The following is a 21,376-nucleotide window of genomic DNA, read 5'->3' on the forward strand; positions in this document are numbered from 1 at the left end:
AACCACACACAAAATCCCCAGATGTATCAAATCTAGTGATTAAAACATTTAAAATATACAATAATTACATATAGAAGCCTAGCAAAAGGGATTTAATGGTCAAATGAACAAAATTTTGAATGATATCCTTTGTATGAGACTTGTAAGTTGGAAGAATTCATGGTGTACAGTTCAGCAAAAATTTGTAGGCATTGACAATGGCAGGACCGCTCTGGTTGACACATGAAAGATGACTTGTGAGTGGCTGAGCGTGGACACCTTTCCACCTTTACATCTTCTGCCAGCACCTCTCTCCTCTCTCCTGAAATACCCCCACCTTCATCTCATTAATCTGCTCTCAAGTGTTAATGACCAATAATTATTATTAATGACCAATAATAATTAGGTGATTAACACCTAAGACAAACCTCTTCTAGGGTATCTGTCCATTCAATTCAACAACAACGACAAAAAAAGTATTAAACACTTCTATATGCCAGGCAGTGTGCTAGTATTCGGGGTTTCAGAAACATGGTCCCTTTCCTGTAAATTCAAAGTCTACCTGGGAAAACACAAATCAATGAGGTGAGCACTATAATGAAAGCCTGGGGTGCTATGGGAATATCCAAATCAGATGGGGGCATAAAGATGGCTTCCTGGAGGAGGTGACACTTGACATGAATTTTGAAAGGTTTGTAGCAGTTAACTAGACAGGGAAGGAAAGGAAAGGCACTTCACATAGGAGGCAAGATATGTGCAAAAGAACTGAGGGGTAAATTACTGTGAAATGTTCAGGGGCTACCTGTGAGAAGAGTATTTTAGTTATGTTATTTTGGATTTGCACTTAGGGAGAGATGGGAGATTGGGAGATGAAGCTAGAGAAATGGTCCAGAGCTGGGTGATGAGGATCTTTGGCCAAGGTAAAAAGTTTAAACTTTATGTAGAAAGTTATAAATAGCCATGGGAAGATTTTAAGTAAGGGGATGACATTTAGTGACCGTCTAGTAGTAGCCAAATTGGTGGGGTACAGAAAGAAGGCGTGAAGGTGAAAGGAAGCTATTGTAGCAATCAAGGTGAGAAATGTCAGGGGCCTAAACTAAAGCACTGGCCGTGCAAGTCCAGAGCACGTAACAGACATTCAGAAAACAGAATCTACAGCATTAGTACATATGTGTGTGTGTATGTGTGTATACACAAACATAAACATACATACATATATATACATATATAATTATATATTATATGTATACATATTTTAAAATATATAAAATTGTATATTTTATTCTATAACATTTGATACATGGAAAAGAATTTTTATAATATTTGGGTAAGCTATGAAGCAAGATAAAACAAACCCCAGCAAACCCATCACCCTACTTAGATGTGCCATGATTTTACAAAGAAGATAAAACACCAAAAATCTCTTGAATGGAATTTGGTTCAATTTGGTGCTGATGACACTTCAACTATTTTTTTTTTTTCTGCAAACCACTTAAGACCCTACTATTTCATTCTTGTAAATCCTCTCTTACGTACAAGACAAAGTCACAAACAGATTTAGATGAAGCCAAGAGATGAATGGAATAATATCAAGGAAAAGATGTGCAACTATTTTTGTTCTGCTCCAGTTTCTTTTTTTTGTTTCCCTTTTACAAACTGTTGTATGTATTTAAGGTGTACACGATGATTTGATATACATATACATACTAAAATGATTACTATAGTCAAGCTAATTAGCATATCTTCTCCTCACAGAGTTACCTTTATGTGTGTGTGATGAGAGCACCTGAAATCTACTCTCTTAGCCTATTTCCATTCTTCAATACAGCATTATTCACTGTAGTCATCACACGGTGCATTAGGTCTCTAGACTTATGCAGCCTACAGAATGGCCACTTTGTGCCCTTGATCGACGTCTCCCCATTTCCCCCACCACCTCACCCCTAATAACCACTGTTCTCCTCTCTGCTTCTATGTATTTGACTTTTTTAGGTTCCACATATAAATGAAATGATGCAGTTTTTTCCTCCTGTGTCTGGCTTTTTTCACTGAGCATAATGTCCTCCAGGTTCATCCATGTTGTTGCAAATGGCAACGTCTCCTTTTCTGAGGCTGAAAATTTCAGAGAGTGTGTGTATGTATCACAATTTCGTTATCTATTCATCCAAAGACACTTAGGTTGTTTACATATCCTGGTTATTATGAATGTTGCTGCAATGAACACGAAAGTACATATTTCTTCAGACATTCTTCAACATTTTGCATTCATTACCTCCTTCATCCTTCAATAACCCTAGGCAGGTCCACCCTTCAAGACAGCCGCTTATGGTTTGGAAAGCTGAGCACACAGCACTCCGGGAGACATTGTTCACATTGTCTCCCTCACCATATGTCTGGCACGCCCTGGAGTTGTGCAGGGGACAAATTGTGCAGCTACATGCAGTGACCTCAGCATCGTTACCCCCTTTTCTCAGATAAGGAAAACTGAAACTTACAGATGTTAAGAAAATTGTCCCAGATCACAAACCTAGGAAGTAGTAGAGGCCAGACTCAAAGACGCATCTATCTGACTAAATCCTCAACCACTAGCCTACGCCGCACAGACCAGCGGTCCCTGAGCGTGGGAGCAGGTGGTGCTGGGTGAGAGGCGGCAGGGAGAGGGGGCAGCAGCAACTACTCCCGTGTAGCCTTTGGGTGTCTTAATGTCAACTCACGTAAGAATATTCTAACCAACAGTAGAGGTTGTTCTGACAATAACAGTTTATATATACAAACGTGTGAAATGGCTTTCGCCCATGACTCTGGTGCTCCCTTTTTTTATCAGAATACTTCCTAATTTTTCCTCCCAGCAGTGTCCCCACCCCTCACCATTTATCTGGTATCCCTTTCAAGAGGTTTCTCAGGAAAATTACCATCCTTAGCTCACCTTTGGCTCAACTTTGGCCCCAAAAATCTTAAGAAAAAGAAATTCACTTCTAGAGCCTAAAAAATGTTGACAGTCATAAAACAATATTTATAGCACTTAGCATGACAATATGAAAATATAGTTCCTAATAAATATTACTCGATGATAGTCAAAAGTTATTTTATAGAATGACAAACTTCAAAGTGATCTCTGGTGACTCATATACAAAAGACAACACGACAGCGCTCTCCGCCCTATCCTTCATGCAAATATGAGTGTATTGAAACTGGTAATACAGTATGTAACCTGTTCTCTCCCAAGGGAGGCCATGAGTTGGGATAGTGGGTGGGGTTCCCTGACGTGCTGGGAAGATTGTTAATCTGAACTCCAACTCCATTTCACCAGGGTTCCTTCCTGGAAATGCCAAATGCCACCTAATGGGCCAAAGCTCAATACACACGTTAGTGTGGATTATTTTTGTCCTAACCTAAGGCAACACTTAATTGACACCACTCAAGGAGCGGGAGTTTTCACTGGGGCTAAGAGAAAGGACATTGTCTTTTGACGATGGGATGGAAGACTTTGGTGTGTTGGGACACTTCTTTTAGCCAAAGGAGAACTGACAGTCTGGGAGCCAAGGATAGAGGATAAAGGGAGGAAAGAGGACTCAGAACACAATGTAGAAGAGGAAAAACTTTCAATTTTGCCTAACCATAGGCAGCAGGGAGTATGCCCAAAACATCAAACTCTGTTGGAACTCCTATGACTGAATTAACGTATCAGGCCACAAATCTAAAATTTTACCCAATTTCCCCCAAAGTCTTCATCTACTCCATCTCAGTGCTTTGATTTGGGCCAATGTATCATTATCCAACCTGGTTTCTCTCCCTCTGGAAAAAAAGAGGAAGATGACGGAGATTTCTGTATATGCTCCTACACCTGCCAACTCACTTTTCAAAGAACTTTAGAACTTTTGCCATCAAATGAATGCACGGATTCTACTATAGTATTAAAAATTGTATAAGCCTATCAATCTCACAGTCTTCATCTTGCCACTAGATGTGATTCCAGCATCGTGAAGCTTTCTGGAGACATTCACTTCATCAGGCACGAGCACCAGCGACTCGAAAAAACAATTCAAGAGCTCATGTCTGCCCTAGAAACTGTTTCTAAAAACTTGGATATGAAGGTAACTGAAAATATTTGGAACTCTTACGTGTTACTGCCGGAAGTAAGATCATTATAGCTTATCAAAAAGCTCAGTCAAGAGGTAATTGTTCAAAAGAACTCTTTTCCTCCAAAAGGTTTAAATACGACAGCTCATGTATATACACCATGAGTACTGCCAGGGTAATCAACAAATATTGAATGAGTGCCTCCGATGTTCCAAAACGGCCGCCCCTTGTAAGCGTACGCCACTTGATTCTACTGTTGCCATTATTTCCTTACTCTCCGGGTTCTTCTCAAAGGCTGTGTAACTAGAGAGAATAAGCAAAGGAATTTCCCATGGAAGCTATTATAATACTATTAAAGGTTCAGCATTAATGCCAGTTGATCACGTTACATCCCTGCAATGGGTTATGTCTCTTACAAAATAATACACAAGTCCTTTGGCCTGGATTTTAAAAGCTATCTCTACACTGGCCCCTGCTTTTCTCTACAGCTCACCCTCATGCCTCCTGGCTCACCCTTTAGACCCAGTGACACTGAGCTACCTGTAGGTAGGTCCCACTCACTCCAAGACACTGCACTGCATCCATGTTCTCTGTGCTCTTTTTGCCTGAAATGTCTCTCCCCCTTTTCACCTTCCCAGGCAATGGTTTACTGAAAGGAGCCAATGCAAACTCTTCCATGCCCCACTTTTTCACGTACTTTATGTGAGGCAAACACATCTCCTCTGAAGTCATTTGGGCAGAACAAAGTAGAAATCCTTTGGGAATTGGGGGAGATGAAATCTTGCTGTTTATTTGTTCATGGAGCCAGTTTATCAAGAGTGGAAGGTGCACAGGGGCACACGGTTTACTCCAGTCCCACCAGGCTCGTCCATCCTCCTACAAACCCATCTCAATAGCCCTAATAGTTTTTGGGTTGATTCCCTCAGTTTTTCAAGATAATCATATCAACAACAAATCATAACAGTTTTATCTCTAGTTTTCTGGTAAAACTTCATGACATTTTTCTTAAGGCCTTGACCAGAACTTCCGGAATAATATTACATAAAAGAGGTCAAAGAAGGCAGCTTATCTTGTTCCTGATTACACTGGAAATGTCTTTGTTGTTTGCTGTTGGCTACTGGTTTGATATATTTTTATCAGACTTATTAAGGAAGTATTAAGTAAGCATCCAACAATTAAGGAAGTATCCATCAATCCTACTTAGTTTTTATTAGAACTGAACATTTAATTTTATAAAACACCTTTTGGACATTAACAAATGCCTAACTCAGCATGGTTGTGTTTTGGTTTGGCTTCCTGTTTGTTAGCTTATTTATTTCTTCAGCCTTCTAATGTGCTATGTCAGAGCATTTCCCAATGCTGAAACATTCTGGAATTTCTATAATGAAAGCTATACAGTCTTCGTAATAATTCAGTATTTAATTTTGCATCTAACTTCAAAGGTGATATTAGACTCTAGTTCCCTCTCCTTAGTTTTTCTAAGATAATACATACATATGATTCAAAATCAAAACTATATGAGAAAATACACCCCAAGAATTTTCACTCCCACTTCTGTCACCAGTTATCACAACCATTCATGCCCCTCACAGGTAACAATTTTTATTAGTCTGTTGTGAATCCTTTCAGTATGCCTTTAAAAAGATAGAAGCAAATACAAATATATATATTTTTTCCTTCTTACACAAAACATGTGTATTACTATGCACCTGTTTGGTTTTTTAACTAAACCAACATATCCTAGAGATCCACCCTATCAATACATAGTTTCCTCATTCTTTTTCACAACTGTGTACTCTTCCTCTGTGTATAATGGCTCATTTAACCACTCTCTCACAGATGAACATTTGGATTCTTTTCACTAATTTGCTTTTTCAAACATTGCTGCAATGCATAATCTTGCACTTATGTTATTTAGTGTGTCTGTAGGTATGTCTGTAGAATAAATACCCAGAAGTGGGATTGCTGGGCCAAAGGTACCTGTGTTTGTTATTTTGAAAGATCTTGCTCTCTGCAGGGCTTTTACCATATTGCATATCCGCCGACAATATATAAAATGTCCTATATCCCCATTGCCTCATCAATGAGTGTTTGACTTTTGAATTTTGCCCTTTTTTAAAAGAAAAAGATAGCATCTCTGTATTTTAATTAGCCTTTCTTATTACATCTTTTCATATATTCAAGAACTATTTGTATTTCTTTTCCAGTGACCTGTCTGTTCATAGCTTTTATCCATTTCTCTATTGGGTTAGTTTTCTTTTCAATTTCTAGGAGCTCTTTATATGTTAGGGAGATGATATGAGCTGCAAATACATTTTTCCAGTGTGTTGTCTTTTGACTTTTGATATGCATATGTTCTCTATTTGTAGCCAAATTTATCAGTCTTTTTTTGTGTATGTGGCTTCTGGAATTTTAAGTCACATTTAGACCGAGCTTCCCCACACAAAGGCTTGAAAGAATTGCTCATATTTTCTTCAAGCACTTTCATGGCTTTATTGTTTATATTTAAATTCTTGGAGTTTGGAGTTTTCCCTAGAATAGGATGTGTCTTAATTACTATTTTAATTATTGAGACCTTGTAGTATTTTTACTATCCGGTAGAGCTAGTCCCTTCCACTGCTTTCCTTTTTCCCTTTTCCTGGTGATAATTGTTTGTTTCTGCATATGATTTTAAAATCAGCCTGTCTAGTTCCAGCAAATAAATAACTCTGCCTTAATTTTTATTGAAATCATGTTAAATTTATAAATTTAGAACTGATATAGTCATGATGCTGAGTGTTTTATCCAAGAACACAGCATACTTCCTGTTTGTTCAAGGTTCACTTTTATATCCTTCAGGAGTGGTTTCAAATTTTCCTCATGTAGGTTAGGCAACACCTGAAATGTATTTTGAGATTTCGTCATCTTTTTTTTTAGTTTACTGTAATGGGGGTTTCATTATATCTTATAACTAGTTGTTAGTTGTGTGCTATAAAGGCTGTATTAATTTTATACTTCAGTGAATTCTCTTGATTATAATAATTTTTCAGTTGGTTTTGGTTTTTCCAGTCACACAACCATATGATTTTTAAACAATAATAATTTGACCTCATCTTTTTCCATTTTATACACATAATTTCTCTTTTTTCTAATTGTTTTGAATAATAACTCTGGTGCAATATTAAATAGTAATGCAGCGATAGCGGGCATCCTGGTCTCGTTCCTGACTTTAACAGAAATGTTCCCAGTGTCTCTCCTGTGATGGAGGAAGCAAGTTTTCTCAATAAGTGTGTTTAATACGCAATTGTTCCTATTTTACTAAGGTTTTGAAAATCAAGAAAGATTATAAAAATAAATTAGTCTTGTAGATATAATGTACAGCATAATGACTATAGTTAATACTGTATTGTGTATTTGAAAGTTGCTAAGAGAGTGGATCTTCGAAGTTCTCATCACAAGAAAAAAAATTGTAAGGTGATGGATGTTAAGTTATTGCGGTGCTCATTTTATAGTATATACATATATCAAATCATGCTCTACCACTAAAGCTAACACAATGTTAAATGTCAATCATATCTCAATTTTAAAAAGTAATTATGAATTATGTTAAATAACTTTGTAGCATTTGTGCAAATAATCTGAGTTTTCTCCTATACTAGCATAATTATTTGTATTAATAAATTTCCCTTTTTTTTTTTTTTTAATTTTGCGGTACGTGGGCCTCTCACTGTTGTGGCCTCTCCCGTTGCGGAGCACAGGCTCCGGACGCGCAGGCTCAGCGGCCATGGCTCACGGGCCCAGCCGCTCTGCGGCACATGGGATCTTCCCGGACCGGGGCACGAACCCGTGTCCCCTGCATCGGCAGGCGGACTCTCAACCACTGCGCCACCAGGGAAGCCTTAAATTTCCTATTATTAAACCATCCTTACTTTAAAAAAAGAATCAGTTGCACTTGATTATGATGTGTTTTCCATTGGGCTGCTGAACACTATTTGCTGATATTTTATTTAAGAATTTGGCATCAATGTTTACAAATGAGGTTAGTCTCCAGGGGCATTTTTTGTGCAATCTTTTTCAGATTTTGGAATCAATGTTGCACTGATTTGATTAAGATAATTTGGAAATTTCTCTTCTTTTTCTATACTCTGTAACAGTTTAAAGAGCATTATAATTATCTATTCATTAAGGATTTGGTAGCTTTACTTCTGAAAGTGTCAGGGCCTGATGATTTGGTGGGAAAGGGATGGTGATGGGTTTTGAGCACAGCAGTCAAGGCCCTCGGCCATAATATGCTCTTTATTGTAGGTGACCTGAGAGGCACATTTTCATGTGAAACACTGGGGAATTAAACAATAGAATTTTTTAAGGTTTTTTTTTACTCAACTGGTTAGATTCTTGTTTCTTTATAATTTTCTTATTTATTTCTAGTTTAAATGCAAGGTAGTTAGTTGCTTTTCCTGCTTTTTGGAATAATTTGAGAGTTTCTTTGTAGTCACATGTGTACTTAGTTGTAAATGCTCAGTGGGCACTGGGAAAGAATGAGTGTTTTCTGTTTGCAAGCTTGATTGTTTGGCATGTAAATATATAAATAAACTATATTTGTCCTATCTTTTTATATACTTATTTATATTTTACTTATTTGACCAGTAAGTCAAGAGAAGTCATTTAAAATCTGTAATACATTGTCTCTGTTAGTTTATCCTTGTAATTCTACAACTGCTCAATATATAAGGTAAAGTTTCAAAACTATTTTTCACTGTGTATTTTAGAAAGAATGATTTTTACCTGTAAAATGATCATCTTTGTTCCTTTTTACGTATTTTGCCTTGAATAACATTTTATCTAATGATGTTGCTCTGCCTGTTTCTTTTCCTTTGCTTTGGCCATGCTTAATTTGCCCATGCTTCATTGTTAACAACTCTGCTTTTGAGTGTACTTTCTATAAGTAGCCTGTATCTCGTATAAATAACCAATCGTGTGCTGTTGGTTGCCCACCCAACAATGAAATCCTTCCATTATTCACCTCCTTCTTTTCTAAGAGAACTTGGATTTTAAGTACCCACTCACCCCCACATGACCATCTCTTTCAGCAGTTGAGTTTGGTCAAAAGCAATCATGTAGTTTCATTCCCCTTGACAGCGATTACTTTTGACATGATTATGGGCTGCATAATCATGCATCTGTTTCCCAATCCAGTCCTTTTACCTAAAGAACTTCTTCAATGCTTCCAGCAATGTGGAAGGCGCTTTTACCCTAACTTCCAAACATGAGCTTGTTTTTTCCTATGTTTAAAATGCCATAAGTCATTTCACTTGGGATTTACTTGTGCTCCTGTCAGAATCCTACCTGGAAATTCCCGAGGCCTGATCTTAGACCACTAAGGTGTTTTCTTTGCAGAGCCCAATTGTGCATTTAAGCATTTATTCAATAGCATTTGGTGAGCATCTACCATTGGTCATCTAATGTGCGCTGAGGATACAGTGGTGATACAGGCTAGAGAGGCTTACATTGTAACTGGGGAGACAGAAAGTAAAGAAATAATCAAATTAACAAACTGATAAGCTAATGTCAATAGCATGTTTTTGTCACATCATCAGGTAATCTATTATCAGAAAGAATATTATAGACAGCAGAATGGAACACTCCCCTATTCTTTCCCTGAAGATAGTGCTATAACTGTTGAATCGTTCCTTTGAAAAAAAATAATTTTCAAACGCAGACATGCTTTAGGCTCAAAGCTGGACTTTTATTCTGGGCTCCTTTAGGAATAAAGTATAATTAACGTAAGTGCTAGTGGTTTTGTTCACACACAAAAAATCTGCCTTTTGTACTTTCATTAGGTAATGCAGCTCTTAGGAAAGATAGAGGCTTCCAGTTGTGAGCAAATCTCAAATTTAAAGGTGGTCCAGGGGGATTATCACCAAGAAATGAACCTTTTGGAGTTCAAGTAAGTGAATGGAAGCTTTTTAATTGTTTAATGCATTCCAAAGTGTTTTGCTTAATGAAAGCGTTGGCATTAAATAAAATCCTATCCCAGGAATTTGAACCTGTCCAAGAATTAAAGCAACAAACTGATGCAGAGAATATTTTACACTAATTTATACAATATTCTTAATTTTAAAATATATATATTAATTTGTCATTCTCTTTTTTTGTATAATATCTCAAATAAAATGATACTTTCTGATAGAGTATAATTTTAACTTATCAATTGTACATTAAAATGCCTCAATGTAAAGCACTATTGAACATACACTGATTCCACAAGATTATCAAATAATTTTTTAAAGACTTTGATTCACAAGCTTTTTTTTAATGATTTCTTCTAAGACCCTTTCCTTAGTCCTTTACAGTATCCCTATTTTAATACTGGTCTCTATCCCACATTACACCGAGTTTTCCCCTGTACAATGGAGAGAGCAACTAAGGAGACAAGATGCCACAAACATTCAGATTACTGGCCTCCTTATCCTCAAATCCTCCTTTCTTATTTAAATGACCACCATTTCCTGACACCATGGTTCAGGCAAAGGGAAATTCTAGGCACTTAGATGATACCACCTTACTGCTCCTTCTATTCTTGTTCTTTTCCTCTCTGTCCCACATCACTTGAGCTTAATGCCTTGGTCAAATCATATTCTGAGTATACTCTTTCTCCATTTTCCCCCATCTCTACCATATTTCATTAAATCCCAGTGCCATTGACTATAAGATATACCATTACATTCTTGTACCTCTAAGACATGAAGCTAACAATTAAACCATAGCATGCTATCATTTTATGACACCTCCCAATTTCAGAGATGTTAAGTTAGGAAAAGCGTGTGTCTTAGAAATTGATGAACAACAGTAGTCATCACTAAAACTCAGAGAAGTACGTGTCTTGGGTAAACAGAAAATACCTACTTTCTTCATATTCTAAAAAAGCAGGTTCTTAAATTCTAGCACGATGAGGGTGCTCAGTAAATATCTGTGCCATGATTGATCTAATCCCTTTAGCTTAGAATTAAGATAGAGAAAAGTGTTCAAAGGAGAAATAGAATAGTAAACTGTTTCTAGAAGTATAATTTAAGAAGGGATTTTATTGGGGGAGGAAAGGAACTTATAATCTGGAGTGGAAGACTGGCTTAAAGGGATCAAGAATTTTAACAAATAGAAAAGAGGGGAAAAGGAAATGTTTGAGATCTAGGGCTGACTGCTTCACTGCAGGTGCTGCATACTTTTTCCACCTGCAGTCCAGTGGGAAATCGGCTTACAGATGAATCATCTAAATAGTTAAATCTGCATCTGGACACTTTTGTAACAGTATGAACTGGAATCTTTCTCTCACTTGAAATAATGAAGTCTTAAAATTTCATTAGTATTACAGTAGGTAGTAGTGAACTTATAAACGAGATTTTTTTCCCCAGGCAAACACTAATAAGCTCTAATAATTCAATTACACAATTGACTCTTTTAAATTAGAAAGTAATATGCATTCATCATAACAAATAAAATAAGGCAAAGTTGAAAATAGAGGTCACCATTCAAGCTTCGTAACGTAACCAGTGCTAACACCAGGGGTGTATCCTTCCTCACTTTCCCCCTCATTAATATAAATATGTAACAGAAAAGGGAGATTTTATGTATATACATATATAACATATATAACATACATTATATACAAAGAGAGAGCATGGGTTTTTAAAATAAATCCTACACACATTACTCAATAATTTGTGTTTTTCCAGGACATCTTGGATATCTCTCTCTAGATCAGTGAATATTTTTCTAGCGTTATTTTTTACAGCTGCATAATATTTTAACTTACAGATATGTCATAATTAATTTACTCATTTATCTTATTGATGCATAGATTCTTTCCAGTTTATAGCTACCACAAACAAAAATTATTGTGTGCATATCTTTAAATTTCCTTAGATATAGGTGCTTTTATTTCTATAGGCAAGATTCTTAGGTCAGAGTTTATGTTTTCATTAATTTTGATAAATTTCTTTCTAAAAATGTTGTAGCAATTTACTCACATCAGCAATGCATGAGAAGACCTTTCTGTACATTCTCATCCACGATGGATAGTCTTCTTAATATTTGGATATTAAAGGATAAAATTAAAGGATAAAAATTAAAGGATAAAATTAAAGGATACAAAAAATTAAAGGATAAAAAATAGCATCTCTTGTTTTCATTTGCATTCCCTTCACCCTTTGAATTTCCTTTTCTGTGAATTGCCCATTCTTACCAGTTATCTTCATCACTTTCTTATCAATTGGCAGGATTCCTTCACATTAGGGATATTAACCCTTTGACTGAGCTATGTATTGCAAAGTATTTTGCTCAACGAGAAAAGTAAGGCAGGTAGGCCTCTTTTTTTCTTCTTCTTCTTCTTTTCAATCAGAGCACTTCTCAAAGCAAAGTGGATGCGGTATATAGAATTTGCTTTACTTTTTTAAGAAACAACTGTTTCTGAACAAAGGGATTAAACGCTTTTGATAACATTAAAGTGTAAGTTTAACTGAGCAATTTTCCCATTTAGAAACTTTAACAAATTCAAGTTTAATGGTCAACTGAACATATTTTATATTGAACTTAAAAGCCACAATACTGTCTTGGGGTTTTCTAGTGAATCTTTGGGACTTCGGCACTGATCACTAGACTTGACAAAGGAAACGCACAGGCTGGGCATCTGGACCCCTTCACTGAGCCTTCTCTTTCCAGAAGGGCCTTAGTCAGATGTTCAGCTAAGTAATGTCCTAAGCTGACAACTGAGTGCTTATAGAGCAAGAGTCTCAGCCATCATGAACTACGGCTGTCTTTCAGCAAGGGGTGGGCAGGTCAGCACCGACCAGTCACTCCCTGGATAGCTCTTGTTGCTGACGCTGTTCAGTTGATAGTGATTTATAAGAAAAAGCATTTGGTGAATGAAGCAAATGTATAGAGTCAAACCTTACCACACAGCTTTGAAAATGCTACCACAGTAGAAAGTGGACCAGAGCAAGGACCTGTCTCATTTATCTTTGTATCCTTCACACCCAGCACATTCAGACACAAATAGAAGCCAGTGAATGAATGTATGTTTAGAGCACCTATAATATGTAAGCTGTGTTTTGGAATATCCAAAGACATAATCATGGCCATATACAGTGGGGGAGAAAACACATAAATAAGTGACAAGCTCATAACAGGTGAAGTAAAAGTTGAGATGGTGTTAAATGAGATATATCAGTAGGCAGAAATAATAAATATTCATTGTCATTTTTAAATGCCTACCGATCCCCAAGTGCTCAAGATGTGCAGGTACACCCAGCTCTGCAGTCTGGGTCTTATCTTTAAAAACAAGGAAACTTATAGTCATGGAAATTAAATAATTTACCCAAAGTCACACAGCTAGAAAGTCTCTGACTCCAAATCTCAGGTTATGTTTGTCAGTTTGTGATGTCTCCATCTCATAATTCCACCTACTATAGTAAACTAACTGTGCTACAGAAATTTAGGGAAGGGAAAAATCACATGTGCTCAAAACTATGATGGTATGAGGCTATAAAGGTACTGATATTTAAACTCAAGTACAATTTAGAATGAACAATTAACAAAAGTCTTTGTATCAGAGTGGAGTCGGAATTGCTTTTTAATTAGTCTCACTAATTAGAAATCACAGAACATTGAGAAGAAATTAATTTAAGATATATTGGTATAAACTTAGTAGAAAAAAAGAGTTTCTTGAAATTTATTTCTTGCTTCTGACATGAAACTAAGACTCTTAGACTCAATCTCTAAAGAAGCAATAGTACCAAGTCTAAAGCCCTTTTTCAGATATGATTACAAAAAATGAAAACATCTTCTGTGTTTACAGCCCATCAAAGAGCACTAAATCTTTTTATATTCCAATTTGGTTAGAGCCACCATCTGAATTCTTGAGAGCCTGGTAATAGTAACAGTTTCCAAGAATTCAAAATGTTCATGTCTTCTAAAAAAGTTCATGCAACAGATTGTTGAATGCAAGACAACTGGGTTTGAGACATAAGTGAACTGGTAAAACTAGCCCAGGATGGAGCTATGTCCTCATTTATGTATGTCATCCAGAACCAGGGAGGTCACTGGAATATTTGTTCCAAGCCCCATACTCTGCCCTCACCATTCACTCTCGCCACAGCTCTCTACCCTGGGCTCCGGTTATGTCTATAGAGCCCCGTTAAATTTTCTTTTAGTTTTCTGTAACTTTCTCCCTTATAATTGAACTTGGTGTACATTTTAACCTGATTCTATTAGTATGAAAATTTTTTTAAAAAACCAGCCTTTATCTCACGTTTATCCTAGTGAGGTCTCTGGTTATAATTTAAAAGTCTCACTTGTGTTTTGAGGAAAAAGGACAGAAAAAGCTACCTATCAATCTATCTACCTATCCATCTATCTACCTAGCTACCTATCTGTATCTAACTATATCTGACTGAAGTGCTCCCATAACCACTTGTATAGGAGATTTGGGAACTAAAATGTGAGCGTCATACTAGATAAATTCATCCTATTGAGATTTTAACTGTATGTTAAAATTAACATACAGTTAACACAATAACTGTATGTTATAATTAACAGAAAAATCATTCTTACATAGTAAGTCATGTCCACTATGTTAGGAAAAAGTATAAAGAGAGACAAAGATTTACATAAACCTCTGTTTTTATCCTTTATACCTTTCAAGGAGAATGCTTTTTAAATAATGCTTTCATATTTTAATAAACTACCAGCAGACAGAATCTGACTTCTGATTGTTATCAGCAAAGTGAGTCTCCAGTTGCAGGCAAAACCTTGTAATAAGGATCATAAGAAGTAATTCAGTCTTTATGGTTTATTTTAATTTCAGAGTTTCAATTACTGCCATGTCCTTCTAGAGACATTACCTGGGTACATTTAATGGTTCCTTGATTTTCAGAGGGATTTTAATATTTTGTCAGTGATGAGAGTAAATGCTCTCATTTATTTACACAGTGAAGGTGAGCACTGAAGGACGGATTCTTGATTGTAAAGCCACCTCTTAGTGATCTGGAGATTTACTGTCCCCCTTAACCATCACTATTAATTAATTCTTCCACCAGAGACCAGGGAAGATGAAAATCAAAGATTATGTCTCTAAATAGCTTGAAAAGTCTATGATTTGTTATTTGTGAATGGCCCTAATAAAAGGTATTCAATGAAAAATAATAAATCATTTATTCAACCTCTACTTAACTGAGCACTTTCTATATTCCAGGCATTCGTCACAGCCATGAACAAAGCAAAATCCTTGCTTTCATGTGCTAGTGGAGAAGATATATATATATGATATATATCACATGACGATGAGCATTTTGGAGAAAAATAAAGAAGGGTAAAGGAATAGGGAGTGTCAGGTTGGACAAAGTTTTTTTTTTTTTTTTAATGTTGTCAAAAACAAGAAAAGCTTCTGTGATAAGGTGGTGCTCGACTATAAATCTGAATGAAATTAGGGCAGGAGCCATTGTATATTCCAAAGAAAAATGTTCCAGATAGAGGTAACAGTTGGCTAAAAAGAGGTTGTCCACCTATCAGCTGGGGGCTTACTTGTCTGAGATCCAACACCTGTTGTTAGCCAGCAGCACAAGTGTTTAAAAGTCATGATTAGACTAAGAACCGGAAGAGTAACCAACTTCACCTTCTTCAATGTTGAGATACTCATCTGCATCAGGTACGTCTTCTAGGTGAAAAATGAAGATCGGAATTTAACTACCATACTGCAACAAATATAAGTATTGGAAAAGTAACTACCTTTCCATTCCTTGATTTCATCATCCAAATCCGAGTTTCTCAACCTCGGCACTATTAGCATTTTGGCTGGATAATTCTTAGTTGTGGAGCTGCCCTGTGCACTGTAGGATGTTTAGCAGCATCCTGGCCTCTACCCACCACAGGTCAGTAGCACCTCCTATTTGTGACAACCAAAAATGTCTGCAGACACTGCAGAGTGACCCAGAGTCTAAATAAAAATGGAAGTGGCCTCACATAACTTGTCTTTTCCAACTATTAGTCCAAACACTTTTTCAGGAGAGCTAAAGAAGTGTATCCATGCAGTATATGTCCAGCATGCCTTAGGCAATTTCCAGTGATAAATATCACAAGTTAAATTAGCTGCGTGTAACTTTTCCTGATCATTAAATTATTTCAAGTCACCCCACATTGTAAGGGAGTCCTGAATATTTTCAACAACAAACAACATGCATTGTTCCTGCCAATCTAATATTTAGCCTAGTCTAAAAGGGAGTCTGAAATTAACTTCTTACCAAGAGCAAGTCCCAAGCAGAAAACATACACACAAACTACTTGCCAGTCCCCCTCCCACCTCTTCTCAATCCCGTATTTCTGTCATTTCAGATGAGGATTCCCCTCTCACACTCTCAACCTCTCCACAGTGAATTTTCAAATTGCTGATACATGATTCCAATCATTTTAACCTCTGTAATACCATCTACCTCTGTTGTTGAGACTCCTTCGTTCTCTGGTATTTAACACTCCTAGGGTGCATCAACTTGGTGCCAGCGATTCCTTCCTGCACACCTCTTGTTATTTCTGATTTTGCCTCATATGAGTAACTCAGCAACTCTTTAAGTCCCCCCAACACCCCCAAAAGAATCCACTCACAGAGATCCACTGGTGACCATGGGGACTTTACTGAAGATTTTGCCTAAAGCAGAGATGACGGCCAAGAAGTGTCTCCCTTGGACCCTCTGCTTCCCTAGATTCCTTTTAGGGCTCTCTTCTTTCTCCCCTCCCCGCTTCTCCCTCTGACTGTTCTCTCCTTTACTAGACAACGCAAGTCCTCTCTGGCCTAGCTCCTCCCCAACCTCATAGTGGCCCTTGTAGAGCAAAGATTCGGCAAACTACCGCCCTTAGCCAGTCTTCCCGTAGCTAAGAATGGCGTTTACATTTTCTAATCATTTTTTAAAGAAAAGAAAATTATACCTCATGACATGTGAATATTATATGAAATTTAAATTTCAGTGTACATAAAGTTTGATCAGACCACAGCCATGCTCATTGTTTCTTTATAAACAAGCCAGGCTAATTTGTGTCATCTGTGGCTGCTTTCCCGCTGCACTGGCAGCGGAGGGGTTGCAAAAGAGACTACATGGCCTGAAAAGCCTCAACCATTTACTATCTAACCCTTACGGAAAAAGCGTGCTAACCTCTACCATAGAGTAACACCATGCTAAGTGACTTGTCGAAGTAATTTTTCCGCACACACTCACTGCGCCCTGGGCCCCGAGAGGAAGCCTGCGTGGATGACACAGGCCTTTCTGCGTGCGTGTGCTCCTGCCACTGTGTGGACTTGCATTTGGGGCTGTGCAGATGGGTGTCGTCAGCAGGTGGGCTGAACGCAAGCTTGGGGCAGGGACACAGCATGTGCTCCCTCATCCCCCCGTCACCCCATAAGTGCTTGCTGGGCACATGGACCCTCATCCGAAAAAACTGCAGACTTTTCAATAAATTTTGGCTTTAGGTTTAAATTTACTTATTAAAATAGAACAAACCACTTTTCCCCCTAGATTTAAGGCCCTTTCAACGAGCCTATATAAGGAAATGGAGAACCATCAAAAATGGACAGAAAACCAGTCCATCCGATGTGAACAAGCCCACCTCGGCCATGTAAATCAGTGTCTGAAGCTCCTGCAGGAGAAACTGGTAAGGGGTTGGGTTGCTCATGAAGTTACCAGCCGCACGGCCACTGTCTAGACGCGAGCCACGAGGCAGTTTCGAAAGCCACACTTAAAAATTCACAGTGACCCTCCCTGCGCCAGTCGCTGATTTCTTAGCACTGGAATAGGAATCCAGAGGCCTGTCTTCTGGTCCTGTTTGCTACTACCCCGCTCTGTGAACTCACACTTCTCAGAACGGGCTCTGCCTGTACCAGAATAACCCAAAGAGAGTTTTTAAAAGTACAGATTCCTGGTCCCAACCCAGAGCTGAAGCATCAGACCCTCCAGGGCCTTCCCTGGGAATCTGTGCTCCCGGACAAGCCCCCTGGGTGATGCTTAGATACAATAAAGCCTGAAAACGGCCTTAAACACGTCGTTTTACCTCTCCGGAGATCCACTGGTAGATCAAAGGTTTATCAAAACTCCTTTTCCAGGTCAGACCTTGTAGAGACACCCCCACGCTTTGGGGTGAGGTGACCGGGACATACAGGAGACCTGTCGCAGGCTCCCTTCTCCCACGCCAGCCAGCACGGCCAGCACGCTGCTGAGCCCTGACGGCAGGGCAGCACAGGGCCAGGAGTCTCACCGGTGGCTGCCAGTCTTGCAGATGATTCAGATGTTTCTGGAACTTCAGTAGAGGGGCTTTAGGCAGCCAGTAAACGACGCTCCGGTTACCCCACCTGAGGTTGTTCAAACTGATAGAAGCCAGGAGTCCAAGAGAGGGAGGTAAACGTGACAGCTTTCTCACTGACAGGCTGTTGAAGTATGTGTGGTCAGATCTGCAGCCAAGTGGGCCTGTTGGTCCTGCTCCGGATTTGGGCAGACTCCTCCACCAGTTCTAGGCAGACCTAGGTGACCACAGGGTCATCTGCAGGCAGAAGCCGCCCATCACAAGGAAGAGAGAGACCGGAATCCACCCTTTCTTCAGGCAGGTGGGACCAAAGAGGATCAAAGGGGCCAAGTCAGTCTCAGGCCCTGCTGGTAAATTGCCGGCATTTACATTTGCCAGGAGGAGCAAAGCAGCTAATTAGCGTCAGGCCGCCTCTACAGCCCCCAAGCTGCTGCCCATCAGAATCACCCGGGGAGCTTTTAAATGCCATCAATTCCCGGGCTCCATCGCAGACCAATTAAATCAGAATTGTGGAGGTGGGGAGGTGCTGGTAGGGGAGTTATGGGCCAGGTGATTCTGATAGACAGCAGGGTTAAGAGAAGCACTTCTACCTGAAGCCTGTCCACGAAGAGATAGGCAGCTTGAGGGAATAAGGACGTCTAGCACACAAGCACGTCCAAGGAGCTCTGGTCAAGCAGTATCTAAAACGCCTTCCTTGGCTACACTTCTTTAAACGCTAAAATTCCAAATCCTCAGGCATTTCATAAAGACCACAGCCCTTTCTTTTCTCCCATAGCATGTAGAATTCCAGAAACTACAAATGAACAAGGCCAAACAAAGGCCAAACTTCCACTTGTGAATAGCTTTAGATACAAGGGAACTTGGTTTGAATTCTCATGTTTAGCACAGAAACCCAAACTTATTAAAAAGCATTCTCTAAGCTGAAAGTCAAATCCACAAAGGTGTTCTGAAGCTTTATCACATGATATCTTTTGTAGGATATGTCTGAAAAAAAAACGGAAGAAAAATTACTGAAGCTTTCAAGCAAATTAGAGAATTTCATTAACAGGCAGAAACAGGAAGCAGATCTAAACGAAGTAAAGCACATAGAAAATAAACTGTCCAAAAAGATGAACCAACTGGAAAAGCACATCTGGGGTGAATTAGAGAAAATGCAGAATGAATATCAATCAGGTGAGCAGATACCTTTGATTAAGTAAAGAACGTCAGTCCTTTCCTATCCAGTCCCTCAGGGTTTTCTACTTTGAGCTAATGGCCAGGGAGCAAACTTGTCATTAGCGAAGTGACATCCTTTGTATTTAATCCAGCTTTCCTAAATATCCCATAGAATGTCAGCATACCACCAGAAGGTGGGTGAATATGTAGATTCCCTTTCTCATTCACACTTGGCAGTGTCACAGGCTTGCCATTGCTGTGAATTTCTTTTTTTTTTTTTTTTAACCAAGATCATACAATCATAAAACTGTTAGACTTGGAAAGTCCTTGGAGATCATCAAGACCTGATTTGTGGGTATATCATGAAATTAGGAGCCTAAATCAAATGTCCCACATTGAACTGCAGGTAACGAGCCTGGATAGTTGTCAAACTAGAGACCTGACCTTTAGAAGTAAGAAAGAGAGATGAAGAAAGTCCAGTATAATGACTGCTTTTCTTCTTAAATAGGCTAATGGCAGCAGTGTCAAGCTGAGCTAACATCAAAGAGGATTAATTTGAAAGGCTCATCTAATTTGTCAAAGGGAAGGACGGGGGATTGGAGAGGGTGGGGGGACAGGTGCTGTGAAGCAACCATCTGTTCCGAGCCACAATTCTGAGAGAATTACCACGAATCAGAAGGTTCCTTTACGAGAGGCAGCCCCAACTCATTCTCTGTCCTCTAGATCTCAGAAAAATTCATGGAAATGGTCCTGTTTGGAGATGCCTTGGAGGTGTCTTAGAAAGATATGGTCTCAATCTGCCAGATGTTCCAAGCATATAAGGAACATTTCCTGCCTAGAAATCAGACCCTCGCCACCCTTCCCCACCAACTTCCACCACCGAATCAAAAGAATGAATTATCTGGCCAGGAATCCTGCCCCAATTGACCATTCTTTCAGGGCCCTTCTTGTTACTTAGCTACCAGAAGTTGAATTTACTCATTCTAGTATAACTCCAGGATGAACTGAAGATCAATTGGCAATCTACCTGTTTCTGCGTTTTACTAAGTGTGAGTTTAGCAAATGAGGACTCCCAACTAACGGTTTGCTCTTTTATGCCTTTAATAAAAATGTGTTGAGAAATGACTCTGTGAAAGCCTCCAGTGAATAAGATATGGGCTGTACCCTACGAAGCTTGAGGTCTGGTAGGCTGTGGTCATGAGTGGCTAGACTTGCATAAGAGAGATACAAAGTGCTGGGGCCAGGGGCAGGGGAGCAGCCAGCAAGGGACCACATTCCTTAGGTCCTTCAAACAGGTTGCTTTCAGAGAAGGTTTAAAATCTCATCTGTGGCCTTTATCTTCAATCTGGTAAGAAGAATAAAAAAAGATCATCCAAATTTCTTGTCAAAGTGTATAGAAAGAAGATATTTTAAATTTCTCTCTTGAAATATAGAATTATTTCATTATGCAATATATTGGGATGGAGGGGAAGGACAGGAATTGAATTTTCACAATGAAGCCAGATATAAGTTGAAACACTGTTGCTAATGCATCTTCATGACATACAAGAAATAAATTATTGTACATTTTTAGACTGGTCTTAATGGAATTTAATATGCTTTGAATTAAACAATGATCAATTATGGCAGGATTGATTAGCAACTTTTGTTAAAACGTTTAAAAGTTCCAATGCGTTGTTTAGTTTCAGTATACCTATTTTCATATCCTCTTCTAGGATTTAAATCGATTCATGACTCTCTCAACTCCCTCCAACGAATACAGAAAACAAAGATGGATTTAGAGAAATATAAAGTACAGAAGGACCTAAAGAAATTGCAGCGTAAGATAGTGCAACTCCAGGAAGTATAA

At 38.5% G+C, this 21,376-nt stretch overlaps 1 protein-coding gene across 1 annotated transcript in view; it reads left to right on the plus strand.

Annotated features, from left to right (window-relative positions):
* Positions 1-21,376, plus strand: part of FAM81B (family with sequence similarity 81 member B) — a 43,837-nt gene extending 22,461 nt beyond the window's left edge. Inside the window, 5 exon segments of the mRNA XM_065873672.1 lie at positions 3,944-4,073; positions 9,879-9,985; positions 17,592-17,727; positions 19,350-19,545; positions 21,243-21,376. Coding sequence (XP_065729744.1) covers positions 3,944-4,073; positions 9,879-9,985; positions 17,592-17,727; positions 19,350-19,545; positions 21,243-21,376 — 703 coding nt within the window.

This window comes from Phocoena phocoena, chromosome 3, assembly GCF_963924675.1.
Source record: "Phocoena phocoena chromosome 3, mPhoPho1.1, whole genome shotgun sequence".
In the NCBI taxonomy this organism is placed as follows: Eukaryota; Metazoa; Chordata; class Mammalia; order Artiodactyla; family Phocoenidae; genus Phocoena; species Phocoena phocoena.